At 48.1% G+C, this 18,302-nt stretch overlaps 2 protein-coding genes across 2 annotated transcripts; one reads left to right on the top strand and one right to left on the bottom strand.

The window, feature by feature from the left end:
* The first annotated feature begins 1,116 nt into the window (after nucleotides 1-1,116).
* On the top strand, nucleotides 1,117-6,254 carry LOC135172605 (uncharacterized). Its single transcript, XM_064138760.1, has 4 exons — nucleotides 1,117-2,392; nucleotides 2,458-5,318; nucleotides 5,399-5,579; nucleotides 5,644-6,254. The coding sequence occupies exons 1-4, from the start codon at nucleotides 1,117-1,119 to the stop codon at nucleotides 6,252-6,254; spliced, it is 4,929 nt and encodes a 1,642-aa protein (XP_063994830.1).
* Nucleotides 6,255-11,711: 5,457 nt separating this feature from the next.
* Nucleotides 11,712-15,422, bottom strand: LOC135170766 (uncharacterized). The gene is made up of 2 exons (XM_064136826.1): nucleotides 12,057-15,422; nucleotides 11,712-11,964 (listed from the first exon to the last, which is right to left on the bottom strand). The coding sequence occupies exon 1, from the start codon at nucleotides 12,911-12,913 to the stop codon at nucleotides 12,476-12,478; it is 438 nt and encodes a 145-aa protein (XP_063992896.1). The 5' UTR covers nucleotides 12,914-15,422; the 3' UTR covers nucleotides 11,712-11,964; nucleotides 12,057-12,475.
* Between the last annotated feature and the right edge of the window lie 2,880 nt (nucleotides 15,423-18,302).

Genomic DNA, 18,302 nt, shown 5'->3' with positions numbered 1-18,302 from the left:
TCGCTTATAATTAATAAACAAAGTTTGGAAGAGTTTTGAGAATGTCCACAACCACGGAAACTGATGAATTATTCCTCTTAAAATGCAAGAAACACTCCTACTTTCGATTCAAGGATCCAGTATCCCTGTACACTTCCGGCCGTATAGCTATTTACTATGATCTAATAGGTTACCGCGCACTATATCGACTCTGTGGCGAATTATAGTATGGGAGGCCCGAAAATGACAGATCGATTCCGGAAAGTAATTTCCACCAAGTCAAACTATCGCTCCAACGGTTGCTTCAAGACTGGCTTGATCTTTTGATTTTGGGGAGCGGGTCGATTTTTGGGGGTTACACGAGTTGGCTTCTAATTGGTGGAAATTATGGTATGGTTTCCCACTACCGATTGTTAAAGGGGATTGTCCTGTTAAGTCAGCGATCTTGGCGGTCAGCAGTTTTGTCAGTGCATGATTTCCGCGGTGGAGTTCAGTGTTCTGGTATGTGTCATTCTTTTTGTTAGGGTGAATGCACTCGCCGAAATGGCGAAACCAATTTTTGGTTGACGTTGTGTTTTTGTAACTGGGATGGTGGAATTGGATGGGTTTTTGCACGGTGGTGTTTATGGTTTGAGGAATGTGGTTCTTTGTGGTTAGTATCTATGGGGAATGCGGGAGAAACTATTGATAAAGGGTTTTGGATATCACAATATCTTGGATTTTTTATGCCATAACGGCTTTTTCCCAAACAAAAAATTGTGTAGACTTATTATTATTATCCAAACCTTTCATCAAAAACTTTATAAAAAATTATTGCAACTCTCATACCACCTAGGGTATGACAGTTTAATTTTCAAATCTTTTCATGTTACCTCCTGTGTGGTTAGTACTCACAAATCTTTAACCAACAATTAACTGAGAGTAATCAATATAAAAACAAGTGCAATCGACATAACGTTGCGGAACATCACTCCCAACCTGCGGGATCCAAAGCCTGGCGGATCATTACCAGCGGCTAACCTCAAAAGATAAGTTTTGCATTTTTACAAATTATAGTGTCATTAAGAATCGATTTTTTAATTTTTTATTAAATAAATTCTTAATAAATCGACGATTTAATAACATCGAATATTCAAGATGCTCACCGCGGAGCAAATGCAGCGCGTAGAAATCTTACAACAAAAAATAAGCTCCTTCAGAGCACAAGTAGAAAAGCTTGAGCAATATTTAGAGAATCTTCAGGTCGACGCCACCAACGCTAAGTTGAGGCTCAATGATTTGACTTCGTTGTGCAAGGAAACGCGGGAGTACAGCGAAGACTTAGAAATGCTGCAACCGGACAACCCTCAGCTTAGCGCCTTTCTCGGGTTTGAGACGCGATATCTCGAAGTTGCCACCGTGGTGCCAAAAATTCAAAATCGAGATCAGACCGCGTTTAATAGCACGTTGAACACGAGCAGCGTGCTCATAACAGAACGACAGGAGTTGCTCAGGCTTCCCAAAATCCGTATCCCGGTTTTTGATGGAAAGAGGGAAAATTGGGCATCATATAAAAATAAATTCCTGGCGTTAGTTCATTCGCGATCCGATATTTCTGACGCGGTAAAATGCAGCCAACTGTTCGACTCGCTCGTAGGCCAAGCGTTGGCCAAAGTTGGTCAGTTTGACCCCAGCGAACAGGATTATTCCAAAGTGTGGCAAACGTTATTAGACTTCTACGATCATAAACGGACCGTAGCCGTAGAGCATTTGAACGCGATTCTGGATCCCCCAAAAATTACGAAGCCGTCCGCGGATGAATTGTCAACTCTCTTAGACACGGCTCGCCTACGTCTCCACATTCTAGACGGTCTAGGCGCTAGATCGGGTGATGATTTTATTGTGCGGATAATCGAGCGTTGTCTCCCTCCGGTAACGCGAAGTAAGTGGCAGGATAAACTAGACATGGATGAACTTCCTAAACTCGACGGTCTGTTGAACTTCATCCAATCCGTGATGTTAAAGCATCAAGCTTTTGATTCGTCCAATCATTCGAAACAAGAAAACCATCCAAGCAATCAAAAGAAAAGAACAGGAGAAACTCGAGTTCAACCTGTGAAAAGGTTGGCGAAAGGCGATGTGCACACCTTCGTCACGTCCCGGGCACCCGAATCGGCTCCGTCAAGCAATCGGGTGGTTTGTCCGTTATGTCGCGACCGGCTGTTTAAATGCCACCGATTTATCGCGTTATCGGTAAAAGAATGCGGGAATATCGTGAGGGATCTTCAAGCTTGCCGGAATTGCTTGTGGAAGCATCCTCTCCCGTGTAAAAGCACACAAAATTGCAGAGTGTGTCAACAAAAGCATCACACGCTGCTTCACGCGGATCAATCTCAGCGGCCACCGTCCGGGCCTTCACCGTCAGGATCTTCCGGTGCACATCCTCTATGATGGACATCAAAGAATCGCGCTCTACTCGCGTCTCCGATTGAATCGCAGCTTATGACGATGGGAGTAGTCGAGCTGCTCGATCGACAGGATCGTCGGGTTACGGCGCGGGCGCTTTTGGATTCCTGTCCTACGGTGAACTTGATCACGGAGAGATTTGCTCGCCTCTTAAATTTACGTACTCATCGGTGGACGGTCTGTGCACAATCTCAACTCGTTATATAAGGGTCGGGCTAAATTCTCGGTACAACAATTTCGCGCAACCACTGAGTTGTTTATTGGTGCCGCAGATCGCTAGCTCAGTGCCTCGGGACGCGTTCGCACGCGATCAATTTCATATTCCAAAAAATTTGCAACTAGCGGACCCACAATTTTACTTGCCCAAGTCCATAGATTTACTCGTAGCGGCTAATATCACCTTGTCGGTTTTATCAATCAGTCAAATCAAACTCGTCCAGGATCCATCAACGTTGATCTTGCAGAAAACGCCTTTAAGCTGGATTGCTGCCGGAGACTCGGGAAATTCGAAACTCAATACGATCGCATCGTGTAACGTTATTAAACTAGATAAACTCATCGAACGATTCTGGCTGATCGACGATTTCGATCATGAGCCATTAAAATCACGCGACGAAGTTGTATGCGAGCAACACTTTGTCACCAACACTCAACGCGATAGTACCGGTCGCTACGTTGTACGTCTCCCATTCAGAGACTCCAAATTCCAGTTAGGCGAATCTCGTACCCAAGCCCTCAAGCGTTTTCAGTCGTTAACGAGAAAGCTTGCCGCCAATCCTTCGTTGGGGCTTGAGTATGGTAGGGTGATGGATGAGTACATCGCTCTTGGTCATATGACTCAGTGTGACGATGCTGAGGGTGGATGTTACTTGCCTCACCATGCTGGGATCAAGGAATCCCGCGAAACGACTAAGGTGAGAGTGGTTTTCGATGCTTCGGGGAAAACGTCCACGGGCATCTCGCTTAATGACGCGATGTTTTTCGGGCCCACCATCCAAAATAATATTTTTGAACAGGTCATCCGGTTCCGTACACATCGGTACGTGATTACTGCGGACATCAAAAAGATGTACCGACAAATTCTCGTTCATCCAGAAGATCGACAATTCCAGAAGATCTTCTGGCATTATCAGGGTAAAACCCGAACATTTCAGCTCAATACCGTGACCTTCGATACTACAGCGGCTCCTTTCTTGGCCCTCCGCACCCTCCAACAACTTGCTCGCGACGAAGCTCACGCGTTTCCCCGTACCAGTAAACTTCTCCTCAGAGATTTTTATGTGGACGACGTCATCACGGGAGCCGATCACCTTGACGAACTTATAAATATCCGCGACGAAATGATCGCTCTATTAGCACGGGGAGGATTTTACATCCGGAAATGGGCTTCTAACCATAACGCGTCTTTAGAGTCTATTGCGAAACAAACGTTCGATTTAGATTGCTTGGTTAGGAATGATCCAGTCCAAAAGACCCTCGGGATCATTTGGGACGCTCGTGACGATCTGTTGCGGTACATAATCCACCCAATAGATCCCAACGCAGTTGCGACCAAACGTAAACTCTTATCGGAACTGTCTAAGATTTTTGACCCACTAGGATTATTAGCCCCAGTAACACTATACGCGAAAGTGTTAACCCAGGACCGTTGGAAGGCTAAGGTCACTTGGGATGAATCGCTACCTCAGGAGATTCATACCAGGTGGAGTGAACTGGCTCTTCAGCTTCCTGTGTTGCATGAAATCGCATTTCCTCGGCAAATTCGACTTCCGGGTTCATCATCAAATCAAATTCATGGTTTTTGTGACGCTGCCAAATACGGATACGGAGCGTGTTTATATCTTCGATCGCGCGATTCACACGGAGAAATCAATATAAGGTTAGTTGGTAGCAAATCTCGTGTCGCAACGACGTGTGAAGTAACTATCCCGCGATTAGCGCTTTGCGCAGCTAGCCTTCTTAAGAAATTATACACTGCAACTAAAACTCAGTTCGAATTCGAGTTAGATCAAACGTATTTGTGGTCGGATTCCACAATCGTGCTGTGTTGGCTAACGAAAGCCCCTCATCTTTTGGGACCTTTCGAGACCAACAGAGTAGCCGATATTCAATCTTTGGGAGATCAAGTCCAATGGCGACATGTTCGTTCTGAAGACAATCCGGCAGATGCTCTGTCTCGCGGACAACTCCCTTCGGAATTTCTTCAGGATTCTCGTTGGACGTCAGGGCCTGATTGGCTTACTCTCTATGAATCGCATTGGCCGAACGCAGTTCTCCCTGCGAATTCTCCAATTCCTGGTTTAAAAACCGGAATATGCCTTGTTTCTCAAGCATCGCCGGAATCTATTTATTCACGTTTTTCAGACTTTAATCGTCTGCTCCGAGTCATATCGTATATCTTACGATGGAGAAATCATCGTACTTCTAGTCGTGGGCCAATTTCTGTTCGAGAAATCGAAGAGGCTGAATTCCGTATTCTGTTAATGGTTCAACGCGAGCGATTTCCCGTGGAGCTTCGAAAACTATCGGTCGAAGAAACCTCAACCAAGGCAAACATGTCAATGGTTAAAGGGACGCCTTCCGATCAACTCAACCCCTTTATTGACGCGCGTGGACTCCTTCGCGTGGGAGGACGCTTGAGAAAATCAGACTTATCGTTCGATCACAAACATCCCATTTTGTTGTCCAGCAAGCACCCGGTTACGGATCTTATTATCACACGAATACACCAAGAAAACCTTCATATCGGTATTCAGAGCACTCTGCATGTTAGTCGATCCAAGTTTTGGATCTTAAACGGAAAAAATCAAGTGCGTAAAATCATCCATCATTGCATCGAATGCATTCGGCAGAAGTCGTGGTTAGGGCACGCGAAGATGGCAGATCTTCCGAGCGTTCGAGTCAACGAGGCTCCAGCTTTTTCGCGAATCGGGATAGATTATTTCCGATCTTGATAAAAGAAATATGAGCCCAGAACCGATCGTTCCTCAAGGCATACGGATCTGTCTTCCTGTGCATGGTGTCTAAGGCTGTTCATATTGAACTTACCACAGACCTGTCGAGTGAGGCCTTTTTGACTGTGTTTCGTCGATTTATCAGTCGGAGGGGTGTTCCGGAACACGTATACTCGGTACCCTCGGTACAACGATACAATGGTACCAATTTCGTAGGAGCGGTCAAAGAGCTTCGGGAATTATATGATTTCGTGAATTCATCTAGCTTTACCGAGGCTTTCGGTTCGTACACAAACGTTCGTAACCAAACGAATCGAATGGCATTTTAATCCGCCATTATCTCCACACATTGGTGGCATTTGGGGAGCGGCCGTGAAGAGCTTTAAGCATCATCTGAGAAGAGTCGTTAAAGATCAAAAGCTCACATATGAGCAACTCAACATTTTATTAATAGAAATAGAAGCTATCTTAAACTCTAGACCCTTATACGCTCTCTCAGCTGATCCCAATGATCCACTCGCTATAACTCCGGCCCATCTCTTAATCAGTCGATCTTTCAATGCATTTCTTGAACGTTCTTTTTTGCCAGTTCCAGATAATCGCCTATCTGTTTACAATTTTATCACGAAGGCCAAACAAGACTTCTTGAGCAAATGGTACAAGGAGTGCCTTCACGAGATGCAAGTCCGGCAGAAATGGCATGAGTCTACCGCACACCTGGGGGTTGGATCGGTTGTTCTTCTCATTGAAGATGCGGTAGCGTGTTCTCGATGGCCGCTGGGTGTGATCCTCGAGGTGTTCCCTGGGAGTAGTGGCATCGCGAGAGTCGCATCAATGAGGACGGCCAACGGAGTCTACAAGCGAAATATCACGTGACTCTGTCTGCTGCCAGTTATTTGAATTACATTTTTTCGCGCGAATGTTTAATTCCACTGTCGCTCAGTGGAAATCACATAGTTTGTTTTCATGAGGGATGTTGCGACGGAAGTCGGAACACCCCTCTCTTTCTCCGACTGAACAGGGGTTCGGCCTTCTCCGATCCGACCAGGCACACACGATTGTCTCCGGCGCGCGCGCGGCGACTATTTGGGACTCGAATGGTTCGTTGCGCGTCCGCTTTGGCGCTTCGGATGTTTTCGGCTTTGGGGATGGGCTGGGTCTCCATCCGGATGAAAGTTTATACTCTCTCTCTTCAAGTGAAAGTTGAAGGCGAAGGTCACGTTTTATCTTGCTGAGTTTTCTTATATACGATTATTATCCGTTCATACAATCGCGATCGGGAATCAAACTTAACAAATAGATAAAAATAGTCATAGACGAAACGGTCGTCCTCACTTTTTGATATATATTTTTCCGTAAACACATAGTTTTATTCACCAGAATATTAACTTAGTATAACCTCCTGGGTAACCCCCTGGACATCACCACGTGAGAATTCACCTCACATTAAACTAGTGATATCACACATCAACGTTGGTTTCCAAATGTAAATTTTGGATCCCACAAACTGATCTCGTTTTATTTTTAAGTGCAATTTAGAACTAAAAGTGTGTGTGTGTGCCAATTGTGTGCGCTGCAGCCAAATTAGTGGTTAAATTATTATTAATAAGTTGATTGCTCTCAGTTGTTGGATTAAACATTTAAATATATCTTGGGTTTTTTATGCCATAACGGCTTTTTCCCAAACAAAAAATTGTGTAGACTTATTATTATTATCTAAACCTTTCATCAAAAATGTTATAAAAAATTATTGCAACTGTCATACCACCTAGGGTATGACAGTTTAATTTTCAAATCTTTTCACCACCACCCACAGATAAGTACAAAAACCTTAAAACCACACTTCTCAAACGTCTCACCGATTCAGTTGACCGCCAGCTATATAAACTCTTGACAGACATGCAGCTTGGCACGAGGAACCCAAGCCAACTCCTCAGAGAGATGAGAACTCTCTCTGGAACGAGAGCTAGTGAAGAGCTTCTTCGCAGCAGGTGGTTAGCTCTACTACCCGACATGGTGTCCAAGATTCTCAAGGCAGTTACAAGTAACTCGACGCTCGATCGACTTGCTGAGGCAGCTGACAGCGTCATGGAGAATCACACGAGTTCCCAGGTCCTGTTAACAAGCATTCAGTCCATGGCGCTCAACAACTAATCCTCAGCGTTCAGTGATCAGCAGCCCTTGCCTTTCAACACTCAGGCCTTCACACCCTCCAATCACCTCCACCTCACTGATGGTCAGGTCTCGTCAACCAGTCCCACTCCTTACCAAAGACAGTCCAGCAACGTCACAGTTGAACAGAGGGTGAGTGAACTTGAAAGAACGGTAGCTAACCTAGCCGCATCGTTCGGAAGCCTGACTGCCAAGTTAGCAAGTGGAAGATCACGATCTCGATCCCGTTCTCGAACTCCAGGACCACCAAACCACTGCTTTTACCATCAGAGATTTGGTGTCAAAGCCAACGGGTGCCTTCAGCCCTGCTCGTGGAAATCACCAAACCAGGGAAACTAACGGAGCTGTCGTCAGTCCAGGCGGTTGGCGGCAGCGCTCAGGTCATTCCGCCCATCAAAGAGCAACGACTTGACGTTTACGATAGACACATCAGGTTCCTCGTTGACTCTGGCTCCGTCGTTTCAGTGTTACCACGAGCCATCGTCAAAGACAAACTTCAAGCATCAGATTTCAAACTCTTTGCTGCCAATTTCACCAGTATTACAACTTATGGACTTCAACCAATCACACTCAATCTTGGCCTTCGCCGAGCTTTCTCTTGGCCCTTTATCGTTGCGGATGTACAGTCTGCGATCTTAGGGGCTGACTTCATCGTACACTTCGGGTTGATGATAGATCTCAAGAAACATCGCCTCATTGATCCTGCCACTTCTCTAACAACAACTGGAGAACTTGTAGAAACCTCAGATTTCGGCATTTCAACGGTAGATCAGCACTCAATCCTCAACTCTGTTCATGAGACTCAGTACTCAGACCTCCTCAAACAGTTCATCGACATCACGAATCCAGATGTCAGTACAGCGTCCCTCAACACCGTAGGCGCGGCACACTACATCGTCACCACAGGACCTCCGGTCGTCGAGCGATTTCGCAGACTAGCTGGTGAAAAACTCAAAGCTGCACGAGACGACATCAACATGCTGCTAGAGCTTGGAGTTATCCGGCCGTCTAATGGGCCAGTCCGATTCACATGGTCGAAAAGAAACTCGGAGGCTGGCGTACCACCAGTGATTTTCGCCGACTCAACGCGCAGACAGTCCCAGATCGTTATCCTGTACCATATCCTAAGGATATTTTTCAGCGCCTGCACCGCAAGAGAATATTTTCAATCATGGACTTGGTACGTGCTTACCATCAAATCCCCATGGCTCCAGAAGACATCGAGAAGACGGCAATTGCAACACTCTTTGGCCTCTACGAATTTCTCGCAATGCCTCCTGGAGTCCGCAACGCAACTCAGACATTCCAGCGGCACACGGACAACATCTTGAGAGGTCTAGACTTCGTTGGCTGCTATATAGACGACCTCATTGTGGCTTTTGAAACCCATGAGGAGCCTCTCCAGCATCTCCGTCAAGTCTTCTCCATCTAACTCTAGCACAAGCTATCGCTGAACCCCAGCAAGTGCGACTTTGGGAAAGAGGAAGTGACCTACCTTGGCCACACAGTCAACAAGGATGGATACAAACCCCGCAGCTCACGGGTCGAGGCAATCATCTCCTTCCCCAGGCCAGAGACTGTCACTGACCTCTGCCGATTTCTTGGAATGGTAGACTACTATCACAAGAGCATCCCTCACGCTGTTGAGTCTCAAGCACCGCTTAACGGCTTCATCACTCACTCCAAGAAAAACGACAAAACAAAAATCCAGTGGACCCCGGATAGAGAGGTAGCTTTGGACGCCTGCAAACAGAGCCTAGCTGATGCTACTCGCACAACCTTTTTATCACCTTCTGCACTGCTCCTACTGACTACTGATGCCTCTGTTTTTGCCATTGGCGCGTCACTGGAGCAGCTCGAGGACAACACCTGAAAGCCAGTCGGGTTCTTCTCGAAGAAACTGAGCCCTGAAAAAAGAAAATGGAGCACATACGACCGAGAGCTGCTAGCGATCTTCTCCGCTGTTGAATTATTTCGTCATGTCCTCGAGGGACGCCACTTCGTCATCAGGACTGACCACAAACCCTTGGTCTACGCCTTCTCACAAAGAGCAGAAAAAGCCTCGCCTCGTCAACTCAAATTTCTCGGCTACTTCTCGCAGTTTACCACTGAGATTGTGCACCTGAAAGGACAAGAAAATGTAGTCGCAGATGCACTCTCCAGGATCAACACTATCAACATGCCCTCCATCCTCGGTCCCGAGACAATCTGTCAAGAGCAGCAGGAAGATGAAGAGTTCCAACTAATCTGTGACAATAACAACAACTCCCTGAGAGTACAGAAACTATCGATCGATGGCACTCACTCGATCTACTGTGACATCTCTTCAGGCGTTGTAAGACCCTACATCCCTCGAAATCTACGGCGAGAAGCCTTCGACACTGTGCATGGATTGTCCCATCCCACTGGACGAATCACAGTTCGCACCCTCAAGTAGAAATACATCTGGCCTGGTCTCAAAAACGACCCACTGGAGTGGTCTCGCAATTGCATCGCTTGTCAATGCTCAAAGATCCAGCGTCACAATCGTCTAACCTCCAAACACATCGACGTGCCTGACACGCGCTTCAATCATGTGCACCTAGACCTGATCGCGCTTCCTGTAGTCAACGAACTCAGGTACTGTCTGACCATCATCGACAGGTTCTCCAGGTGGCCAGTAGCGATTCCCCTGAAAGAAATGACGGCTGACACCGTCTGCACCGCCTTCTACACCCACTGGATCGCCCAATTTGGCACACCGCTGACCATCGCCACAGATCAAGGCTCCCAGTTCGAGTCCGCACTCTTCAAAGCTCTAACTCAGCTGATTGGTGCTAACCGCATCAGAACCACACCGTATCATCCGCAGTCTAATGGACTGGTTGAGAGGTGGCACAGAACTCTCAAAGCCGCTCTGATGTGCAACTTACAAGCTCGTTGACCTGAAGTCCTTCCGACAGTCCTCCTTCGCAGTCCAGTCTCCGCACCTGCTACAAGGAAGATTTGAACGCCTCACCTGCTGACCTAGTCTTTGGGACAGGTTTACGCGTTCCAGGAGAATTTTTTGTCTGAGAGGATATGCCAGCAGATCCTCAGATCTTTGTCGAAAAATTTCGCGAACACATCCGAAGCCTAAGACCTACCCCTACCGCTCATCATATCAAAGACCGCATGTTCATCCTGAAAAAGCTCTACTCCTGCTCTCACGTATTTCTCCGCATCCATGCAGTGAAACGACCTCTGGATCCACCTTACTCTGGACCTCATGAGGTTATCGAGCGGATTGACGACTACACCTTCAAGATCAAGATCGATGGGATCGAGAAGGTCGTGTCGGCGGAGAGACTGAAACCAGCCTACCTGGCTAAAGAGGACCCTGAAAGTTCCCAACAATCTCGGCAGGCTGAGAGACCTGATCTACCTGAAAACATCAGACCCCCGCTACCGTCTACAAGCATGGATCAACCTCTTCGCACATACTCCAGGAGAAATAAGACTGTTTAGTTCCCTTCGCCTCCTCCGAAGGACACTGGGGGGGGGGGGGAGTGGTTGTGGCGACCCCATCCGCAGCAGTTTCCACTCCCGCCACAGCGCAGCGTACCGATCAAACTAAAGGCCCAATCCGTCACCCGCGTAAACAAGCCTTAATACCCAAAGTATTCTATTCGTAATTCGTAACTGATACGCTACACGTGAAGGACACGATTCCGTGTATTTCCAAAATTAATTGTAATAACTACTTTCGACTGTTAATAATAAATATTAGTGTTAACTGATACTGCGGTGATTACTTTACCCTGGGAAACCCTCGCAAAAAGCTAAAGGTTTCACATAGCAGCGCCATTTATTGATTACTTACTCAATCCAGTCAATAGATATCGCCATCTGTTGAAATCATTTGGAGTTAACAGATTAAAATGTGTGTGAATGTCAAATAATAGACAAATCATTGGCAATAAAATAATATTGCGACTATAAATGAAGATGTAAGCTATTCAATCTTTTAAGTTGAATCAAAGTGCACACGGTGTGCAAATTTCATTAAAATCGGTTAAGTAGTTTAAGAGTCCATCTCGAACAAACAACGTGACACGTAATTTATCTACAGGGTGCTTCAGAAAAATGTATACACACTTTGAACGTCCATAGAAAATTTATTTACCGTTCTACAAAGTTAAATTTCAGAAAAATAGAAAGCTGAAAGTCCAATGTAAATGAAACATAAATAACAAATGTTAATACTGTTCAAATTGGTGACCTGCAGTATCAATACAATTCTGAGTACGAGTCACCACTGATTCTGTACATCGTATGAAAACGTCCAATGAGATTTCTCTACACACTGCTTGAGTCTCATTCCAAAGAATGTCTAGGTTACGTGGTTTACATTTGTACACTGTAACGAGATTTTCTCGTTACGGGTTGAAATCCCCTGAAAGAGATATCTCAATGAATAATCATATGAGAAGAGACATCTAACAGTGGTTGAATAAACCCGAGATGAAATAATAGAGAACCACGAACCAATGAAAGACATAGAGGCGTACGGTTGGGTGAAACCGTGCACTCGATAGTCTGGAGGACGTTAATGGACTTTCGCCGTAGTAGAGCTCGCCCAGCTGTGTTTAGGGGAAAATGGCCCGACGTACTGGGATTCCAGATGGGCGACTCTATAGGCTATGTCGGGGTAGCCTAGGGTAAAATGTAGTACCAGTGTTTAAAGTCTGGTCCCTCCGTGATCCCGTCGAGTTGATTGGTGGGATAGGGTAACGGAATGACCTATCGCCGCTGCGATATTCAGACTAGGAGGCAACCGCCCTAGGAGATCTCGAGGCAGTCGAGAACGGACGCTTGAAGTGAGAGGTTCGGAAAGACTTCTCCCGAGTATGATGTGGCACAATGGCTTGTAAAGGCCTCGGAAAGGGGGCGAGAGTCCCACGTCGTCAGGTGAAGAACCGCTGATGGCGAGCGAAGGGGAATGCCCTGCATTCCCCCCATAAGAAATAAGAGTTTCTCGGAACTCGAAGTGACGACTTTGTTGTTTCCGGGGTTATCCGGCTCGGCGAAACAAATGTCGAGCATGTGGACCCGTGGGTCTGGAGTAGAAGTAATCCTCCTGTCGACCCGGCCATATGCCGATGTTCGAGTACCCGGAGACGGTGACTCGCGATGACTGAAGCGGTAACTGGTGGTTGAAAGTGTGGGTGATCAGGAGTAGGTAACAGTGTTCTGCTCTGGTTTAGATCAGCCTTTCGACGTCCCAGGCTCTGAGGAGTCCCGGCTGATTCGCAGTGAATTCTTGAATCCTCCAGGACTGAAAAGTTCTGGGGAAGAAGGCTGGAGGAGCTGAGAGGCTTCTCCAGGAAAAGAGGAATTTTCATTCCTAACGGACTGCCACTGTAAAGTGTGTGACGCCGCCTGAAATACCGGCGGTTGTTAAGTAAAGAGAATACTCCAGGTGGACCTCGCCCACTCTACCGTATCACGCTGACGTTAGCTGGGCAATTCATTGTCCGGCCACAAAAGTCCTCTGGGTAGACGATATTTCCCCAGAGGCCGGTTTTCGTTGAACCTCCCGTGAAGGTTTGGCTGGCGCCCAATAAAAGAGCGATAGAGACGGCTCTAGAACGTTTGGAATTTTCGCTGGGCGAAAGCCCCAGCAAAATCTCCTTACAAAATGGCGCCCAACGTGGGGCCACGCCAATGGAGTAAATGAATGCCCCAGAAATGGGTGAGTGAAAATTATCTGCAAAGATAATCTGAGGTTTTTTTTTCCCCCCCAAGAGTAGCCGAATTTCCGGGTTTTCCCGAAAAGGAAAATGGACATTCGGGACGAATTTTCGATCGTGAGGAAGTTGCCCTGAACCTCATGTTTTGTCTCCTCGTCACCCCGGGGAGGCAGGCACGGGGGGAAGGAAAAATTTTTCTTACGAAAGAAATTCGAAGTTATCGATTTCTCGCTTGGGAGGGGTTAGTCTTGACACGCTGAGCGCTGTGCTTCCCGTCACCCAGGGAAGGATGGCCTCGGGTGCGGGAGGGGCCCCCTCAACCGTGATAAATCGAGAAGGAATGTGGAATTCCGAAATTCTGACCAATAGAATTTGGGGACCTTGAAATGAGAGTTATTTTGGGAACAAAATAACATCGATTTGTCATTGGGGAGAGGAGTTTTCACCGCGATCTCGGGTGTTTTTCTTCTCTCCGCCACAAGCGCCATCTTTTCGGATGCCCTGAAGCATGCTCTGTCAAAACGTCCCTTGAGCGAAATCTCGCTAGCGGCAACGATTGGGCTGTTATGGGCCTCCGAAGAGAAAGGATTCGAAAGGATCCAGGCACGAACGGTTGAACAAAATTCTCGGTAGAGATTTCAAAATGGATTTTCCGCAGAGGAATAATCGGGAGAACCGAGAGACACCGCAGAAATTCTGAAAAATAATTTTTCGTACCTCGGAGAAGGAATATTTTTGAAAAAGGAAATATTTCAAAGGATTTTTTTTGGTCGGAGAAGATCCTTTCCGTTGTTCTGGGAGGTATTCCCCGCAAAACAAGGCGGAGAGGGGCCCTCGGACACGCGGTGTATCCTTTTTCGAGCGGAAAAGCCGAAAGAATAAGTGGAAAGGGGTAAGAATTGTGAAAAACAATTCAAAAACCCCGAAAAACACTCTTCACCAGGTCGGTAATGAAAGTCACTTCGAAAGAAGGCAATTTACCGGCTGAAGGGATAAGAGGGAACGGACTTACCGACCGGGGAGGTCGGGAGTCCTAAATCGGTCCGCGAGAGGCGCCACGTCCTGGGTATCTCGCGAAAGAACTGGAATACCTTGATTGATCGTCAATCATAAGGATTTCAAAAGGACCGCCTAAATATGCAAATTTAGGTCAAGGATCACTAGGGGGACACGGACGATTAATTTAATCGACACCCGCCTTTAATCCCCCCACTCTGACACCTGTCGAATCCCCGAGATTAGCCACGAGGAGCGTTCTTTTACGTTCTGACCGCTGACACGTGCAGACGTAATTTTCAAACGCTCCCCCGAAATTATTCAGTGCACGTGGTGTGAATAATTCCAGTGCAGACAAAATGGGAAATAAACCGGAGGAAAAGGCGGTGGATACTGCCGAGAATACCCAGCAGGGTAAGTGTGTAACTCCAGGGTCAGAAATTGACCCTTTCGAGGGATTGACACCCGTACGGGTGAACAATGAACAGCCCCCGGAGATAACCCGACATTTACTTGCAGGTCGGGAATCTTCGGATCAGGCGGGTAGGGAGTTGAGTGCAATTCTCGCACTCCACAACGACGTCGGGCTGAATTTTATTCAACCCGACACACTGGACCTCGGCGTGGAGCCGATGGAGGTGGAGGAGGGATCAGTGGTACACACCGGGATCCCAACCTCTCCACCAAAGGAGGTTCCTCGGGTGGAAGACCCCGAGACTGCCACAAAAGCTCGGGTGGAAGACCCCGAGGCGGAAAAAACCAGGGGAAAGGCCAAACAGAAGGCTTTGGCGAGGAGTCTCGCGGCAGTTCTGTCGGGGAACCCCGAGTTGATGGCTGCTGTCCTCAAACAGTTGCCAGAAGTCAACCCGGGGCCCTCCACGTCAGGTGTGTCGCGTCCCCCCCTCCAAAGCAGGGCCAAGAAGGAGGGTGCAATACCCCTTAACCCCTTCGGGAGGGCTCGCGGGCGAGATACCCCCGTGAAACCTCCTCCGAAGAGGATGATACCCACCCCCCCTGGACCGTGCCCCAAGGACGAGGCGACAAAAGCCTCAACTAAGAAGTCCCGTCCAGAGGCATAGGAGGGAAAGAAGGGTTTCAGGGTGAAAAGCCCTGGCCAAAATGTTCCCAGGGTTGCGGCAAAGCCAGTGAGACTGGATTTGTCGCAACATGGGGGTGAAGGACCTACAGGGGCGGTTGCGGTGAAAATCCCCAAACGTAAAGCCCCTGGAGGCGAGAGGATGGAGCAACCCTCCCCTCTCGTCGACGACACCCCCCAGGAGACAAAAGGGAGCGGTGAGGTCCCTCGACTTCCTACTCCAGCACGGCTGTGCTGGAACTGCAGGAGGGAAGGTCACAGGGACAGAGAGTGTCCTGAGCCCTACAGGCCTCACTGTCGAAAGTGTGGACGGCCTTGCCCGGGACCGTATTGCCATCGGTGCAACGCCGAACACGAGGCCCTGGGCAAATGGTGTCCCCAGATCGGGCAGTTCGTGCCTCGCCCATACCTGGACACCCTTCGCCAACAGTCCAGGCACGAAATGCGGGCTGAGAGATAGGCCAGAAGGTATGAGGAGGAGGGACCCTCCCCATACGGAAAGAGGGGTGAAAGACCCCCAATGAGGCCGAAAATGCCACCTCGTCCGACAGGTGGTCAGCCATACGTGGCCACGGGCGAAAGGCTCGTGGTACAGAGGCAGGAAAGGGATGAAAGAAACACTTTTCACGGCAGAGGCAAACCAACCCCTCAGCCCCAGGACAGAGTAGAGTGGTACTCTGAGGGGAGGGAGTGGAGGAAAAGGCCCACCAAAGTCCGGAGGAAGGAGCGAAGGGACAAGCTCCGAGCAGCCGGTCTCTTGGTGAGAAAAGGGGAGCCCTTGGGTGAAAACCCCAAGGACGACGAGGTCGAGACCGAGGAGACGGCTATGGGAGAGGCCAAATTATGGGCCGAAATGGAGGAAGAGGATTCCACCTGAAATCCTCTTCCAAGCCATTAGGTTTTTTTTTTTGAGGGGAAAATTTTTCTTTGGATGCCTTGTGTTCCCCGAATTTTTTTTGATCCATGCTGAAATGGGAAATCAAGTCTGAAAGATGACTGTAAGTATTTCCCGACCCTTGAAAGGGTGAAAGAAACGCCAAATATAGAAAGGCGAAAGGAAAATGGGTTGAAGAAAAAAAAAACCACAAAATATCAAAGAACCGTGCGAAAGGACGCGAATTAAAGAGGGCAGCACCGCAAAAACGTGAAAAGAGCCCGAAAAATCGCTAGTTGAGAGAAATAAAACTCACTAGAAGATTCAGGCAATCGATTGAAAAAAAATTATCGACAGAAAAGAAAATACCTAGACCCTCTAGCGCTAGCCGCCAACCTAAAATAGGGGGCGCTGCACACTAGATGTGGTCGAAAAGAGCAGGGATGGCCCCCACTCTTAGGAAAGGGGTATAAAACAGCTGCAGAGCTAGCAAACGGCCTATTCGAACAGCGGTTGAGGTGTGCAGAACACCTCTCCAAGCCTAGTCAGCTGAAAAATGCCGACTAAAAAAGAGCTGAACAAGCAAATAGACGATGAGGAGGAGGACGAAGAGACCTCCGAACAAAAGATTCACGCCCAGAACTCGGGGGAAGATTCCGACAGAGGGGCGAAGAAAAAGAAAAACAAGAGCACAACAAAAAGTGCTAGAAAAGAGGATTTGGAACTGAAAAAAGTTCCTACATCCCAAGAAGCAGAGGGGGGAGGAAACCCCTCTGAACAGGAAGGGGGTAAGAGATCGATCAGCCCGGCAATGACGCATTGGACTCTCCCCTTACCCACGAGAGGGGTGATATCCGGGGAAGACGAATTTTTCACCCCCAAGAACACGCCAGAAGCAGAGATGGAGAATCTCACGACGCGACTGGCGACGCTAAAAGCCTTCGCCGAGGAGGCAAAGCGGCTAGAGGATCAGCTCCTGACATCAGGACTGATCGGCGCTGCTGCCGCTCCCCGTAGACCAGTGGGGAGACCAAAAGGCAGCAAGAACGTTAGCAGAAATGCTAGCGGAGCGACGACACCAACGGGAGGAATTCCGGGTGTCAAAGTCACTGGTGCGACGCCAACACCAGAAGAAATCCTCGCTGAGTTGCAAAAACTGAGCAGAGAGATTAGAGGACAACTGGGGCCTGTGAAGGCGCCCAAAAGAAAAACCCAGGAACCCGTACACGTGGTCACAGGGAACCTCGCACGAACGCTCCAGTGCGAAGAGAACTGGGGAATGACTTCGTGAGAGAAGATAGATACAGCGCACGCAGAGAGCGTCGCAGGCGAAGCTCCGAATCGAGCACAGCAGAAAGCGATTTCAACGACCGCAGAGGTCGTAATGATCGCTATAGCTCTGCTCGCTATAGAGCTCTGGCAAAGCCCTAGATTACTTGACGAGGTGGGGAATCTCGTTCTCAGGGCAGCCAGAGGAAGATGTCGAAGATTTTATCTCGGCAATAGAGGATGCGAGAGAGGCAATTCGCATCAAAGATAGTGATCTGATAAAGATCCTAAAAGGAGTCCTCAAAGGGATTGCTCTCACGTGGTATCGCCACACGGAGATCTACTCCTGGGAACAAGCATGTGATGCCTTCCGACAGCACTTTGGTGCTTTGGACTTCCAAAAGGCATTGCACAGAGAAATCTCTGATCGCCGACAAGGCAAAAGAGAAAAAGTAAGCGCGTTCATAGCAAATATGAACGGCTTATTTGGACGTACACGGCCGCTTTGGCCACAGGACCAGCAGCTGACCTACCTGTACAACAATATGTTGCCAAAATACAGGATGGGGTATACGCTCGGTCCGGCGTCAAGAATGAAAGATTTGGAGAGGCATGCCTTACGCCAAGAGGAACTGCTCCTCGCAGAGCGAACATGGCTGCCTCCTCCAAAGCCTGAAAATGCACTGTGCCCGAGTTTCGCGTACAAAGACCCGAACTTGGCACAAAGAGAGTCCAGCTACGGCTACAGGGACTCGAGGCATCAGAGGGGCTATCAAAAGCCTTCTTTAAGAGCAATAGAAGCAGAA

Source organism: Diachasmimorpha longicaudata, chromosome 2 (assembly GCF_034640455.1).
Source record: "Diachasmimorpha longicaudata isolate KC_UGA_2023 chromosome 2, iyDiaLong2, whole genome shotgun sequence".
Lineage (NCBI taxonomy): Eukaryota > Metazoa > Arthropoda > Insecta > Hymenoptera > Braconidae > Diachasmimorpha > Diachasmimorpha longicaudata.
The sequence above is the reverse complement of the archived record's forward strand: the minus strand, read 5'-3'. Positions and strand labels throughout refer to the sequence as shown.

What these genes read in the sequence shown, in the direction of transcription:
- LOC135172605 (XM_064138760.1), top strand. Translation starts at nt 1,117, where the DNA reads ATGCTCACCGCGGAGCAAATGCAGCGCGTAGAAATCTTACAACAAAAA. An exon ending in TTCACCGTCAGGATCTTCCG is followed by an intron (nt 2,393 to 2,457) that starts GTGCACATCCTC and finishes ATTGAATCGCAG; the next exon opens with CTTATGACGATGGGAGTAGT. An exon ending in AGATGGCAGATCTTCCGAGC is followed by an intron (nt 5,319 to 5,398) that starts GTTCGAGTCAAC and finishes ATATGAGCCCAG; the next exon opens with AACCGATCGTTCCTCAAGGC.
- LOC135170766 (XM_064136826.1), bottom strand. Translation starts at nt 12,913, where the DNA reads ATGAAAATTCCTCTTTTCCTGGAGAAGCCTCTCAGCTCCTCCAGCCTT.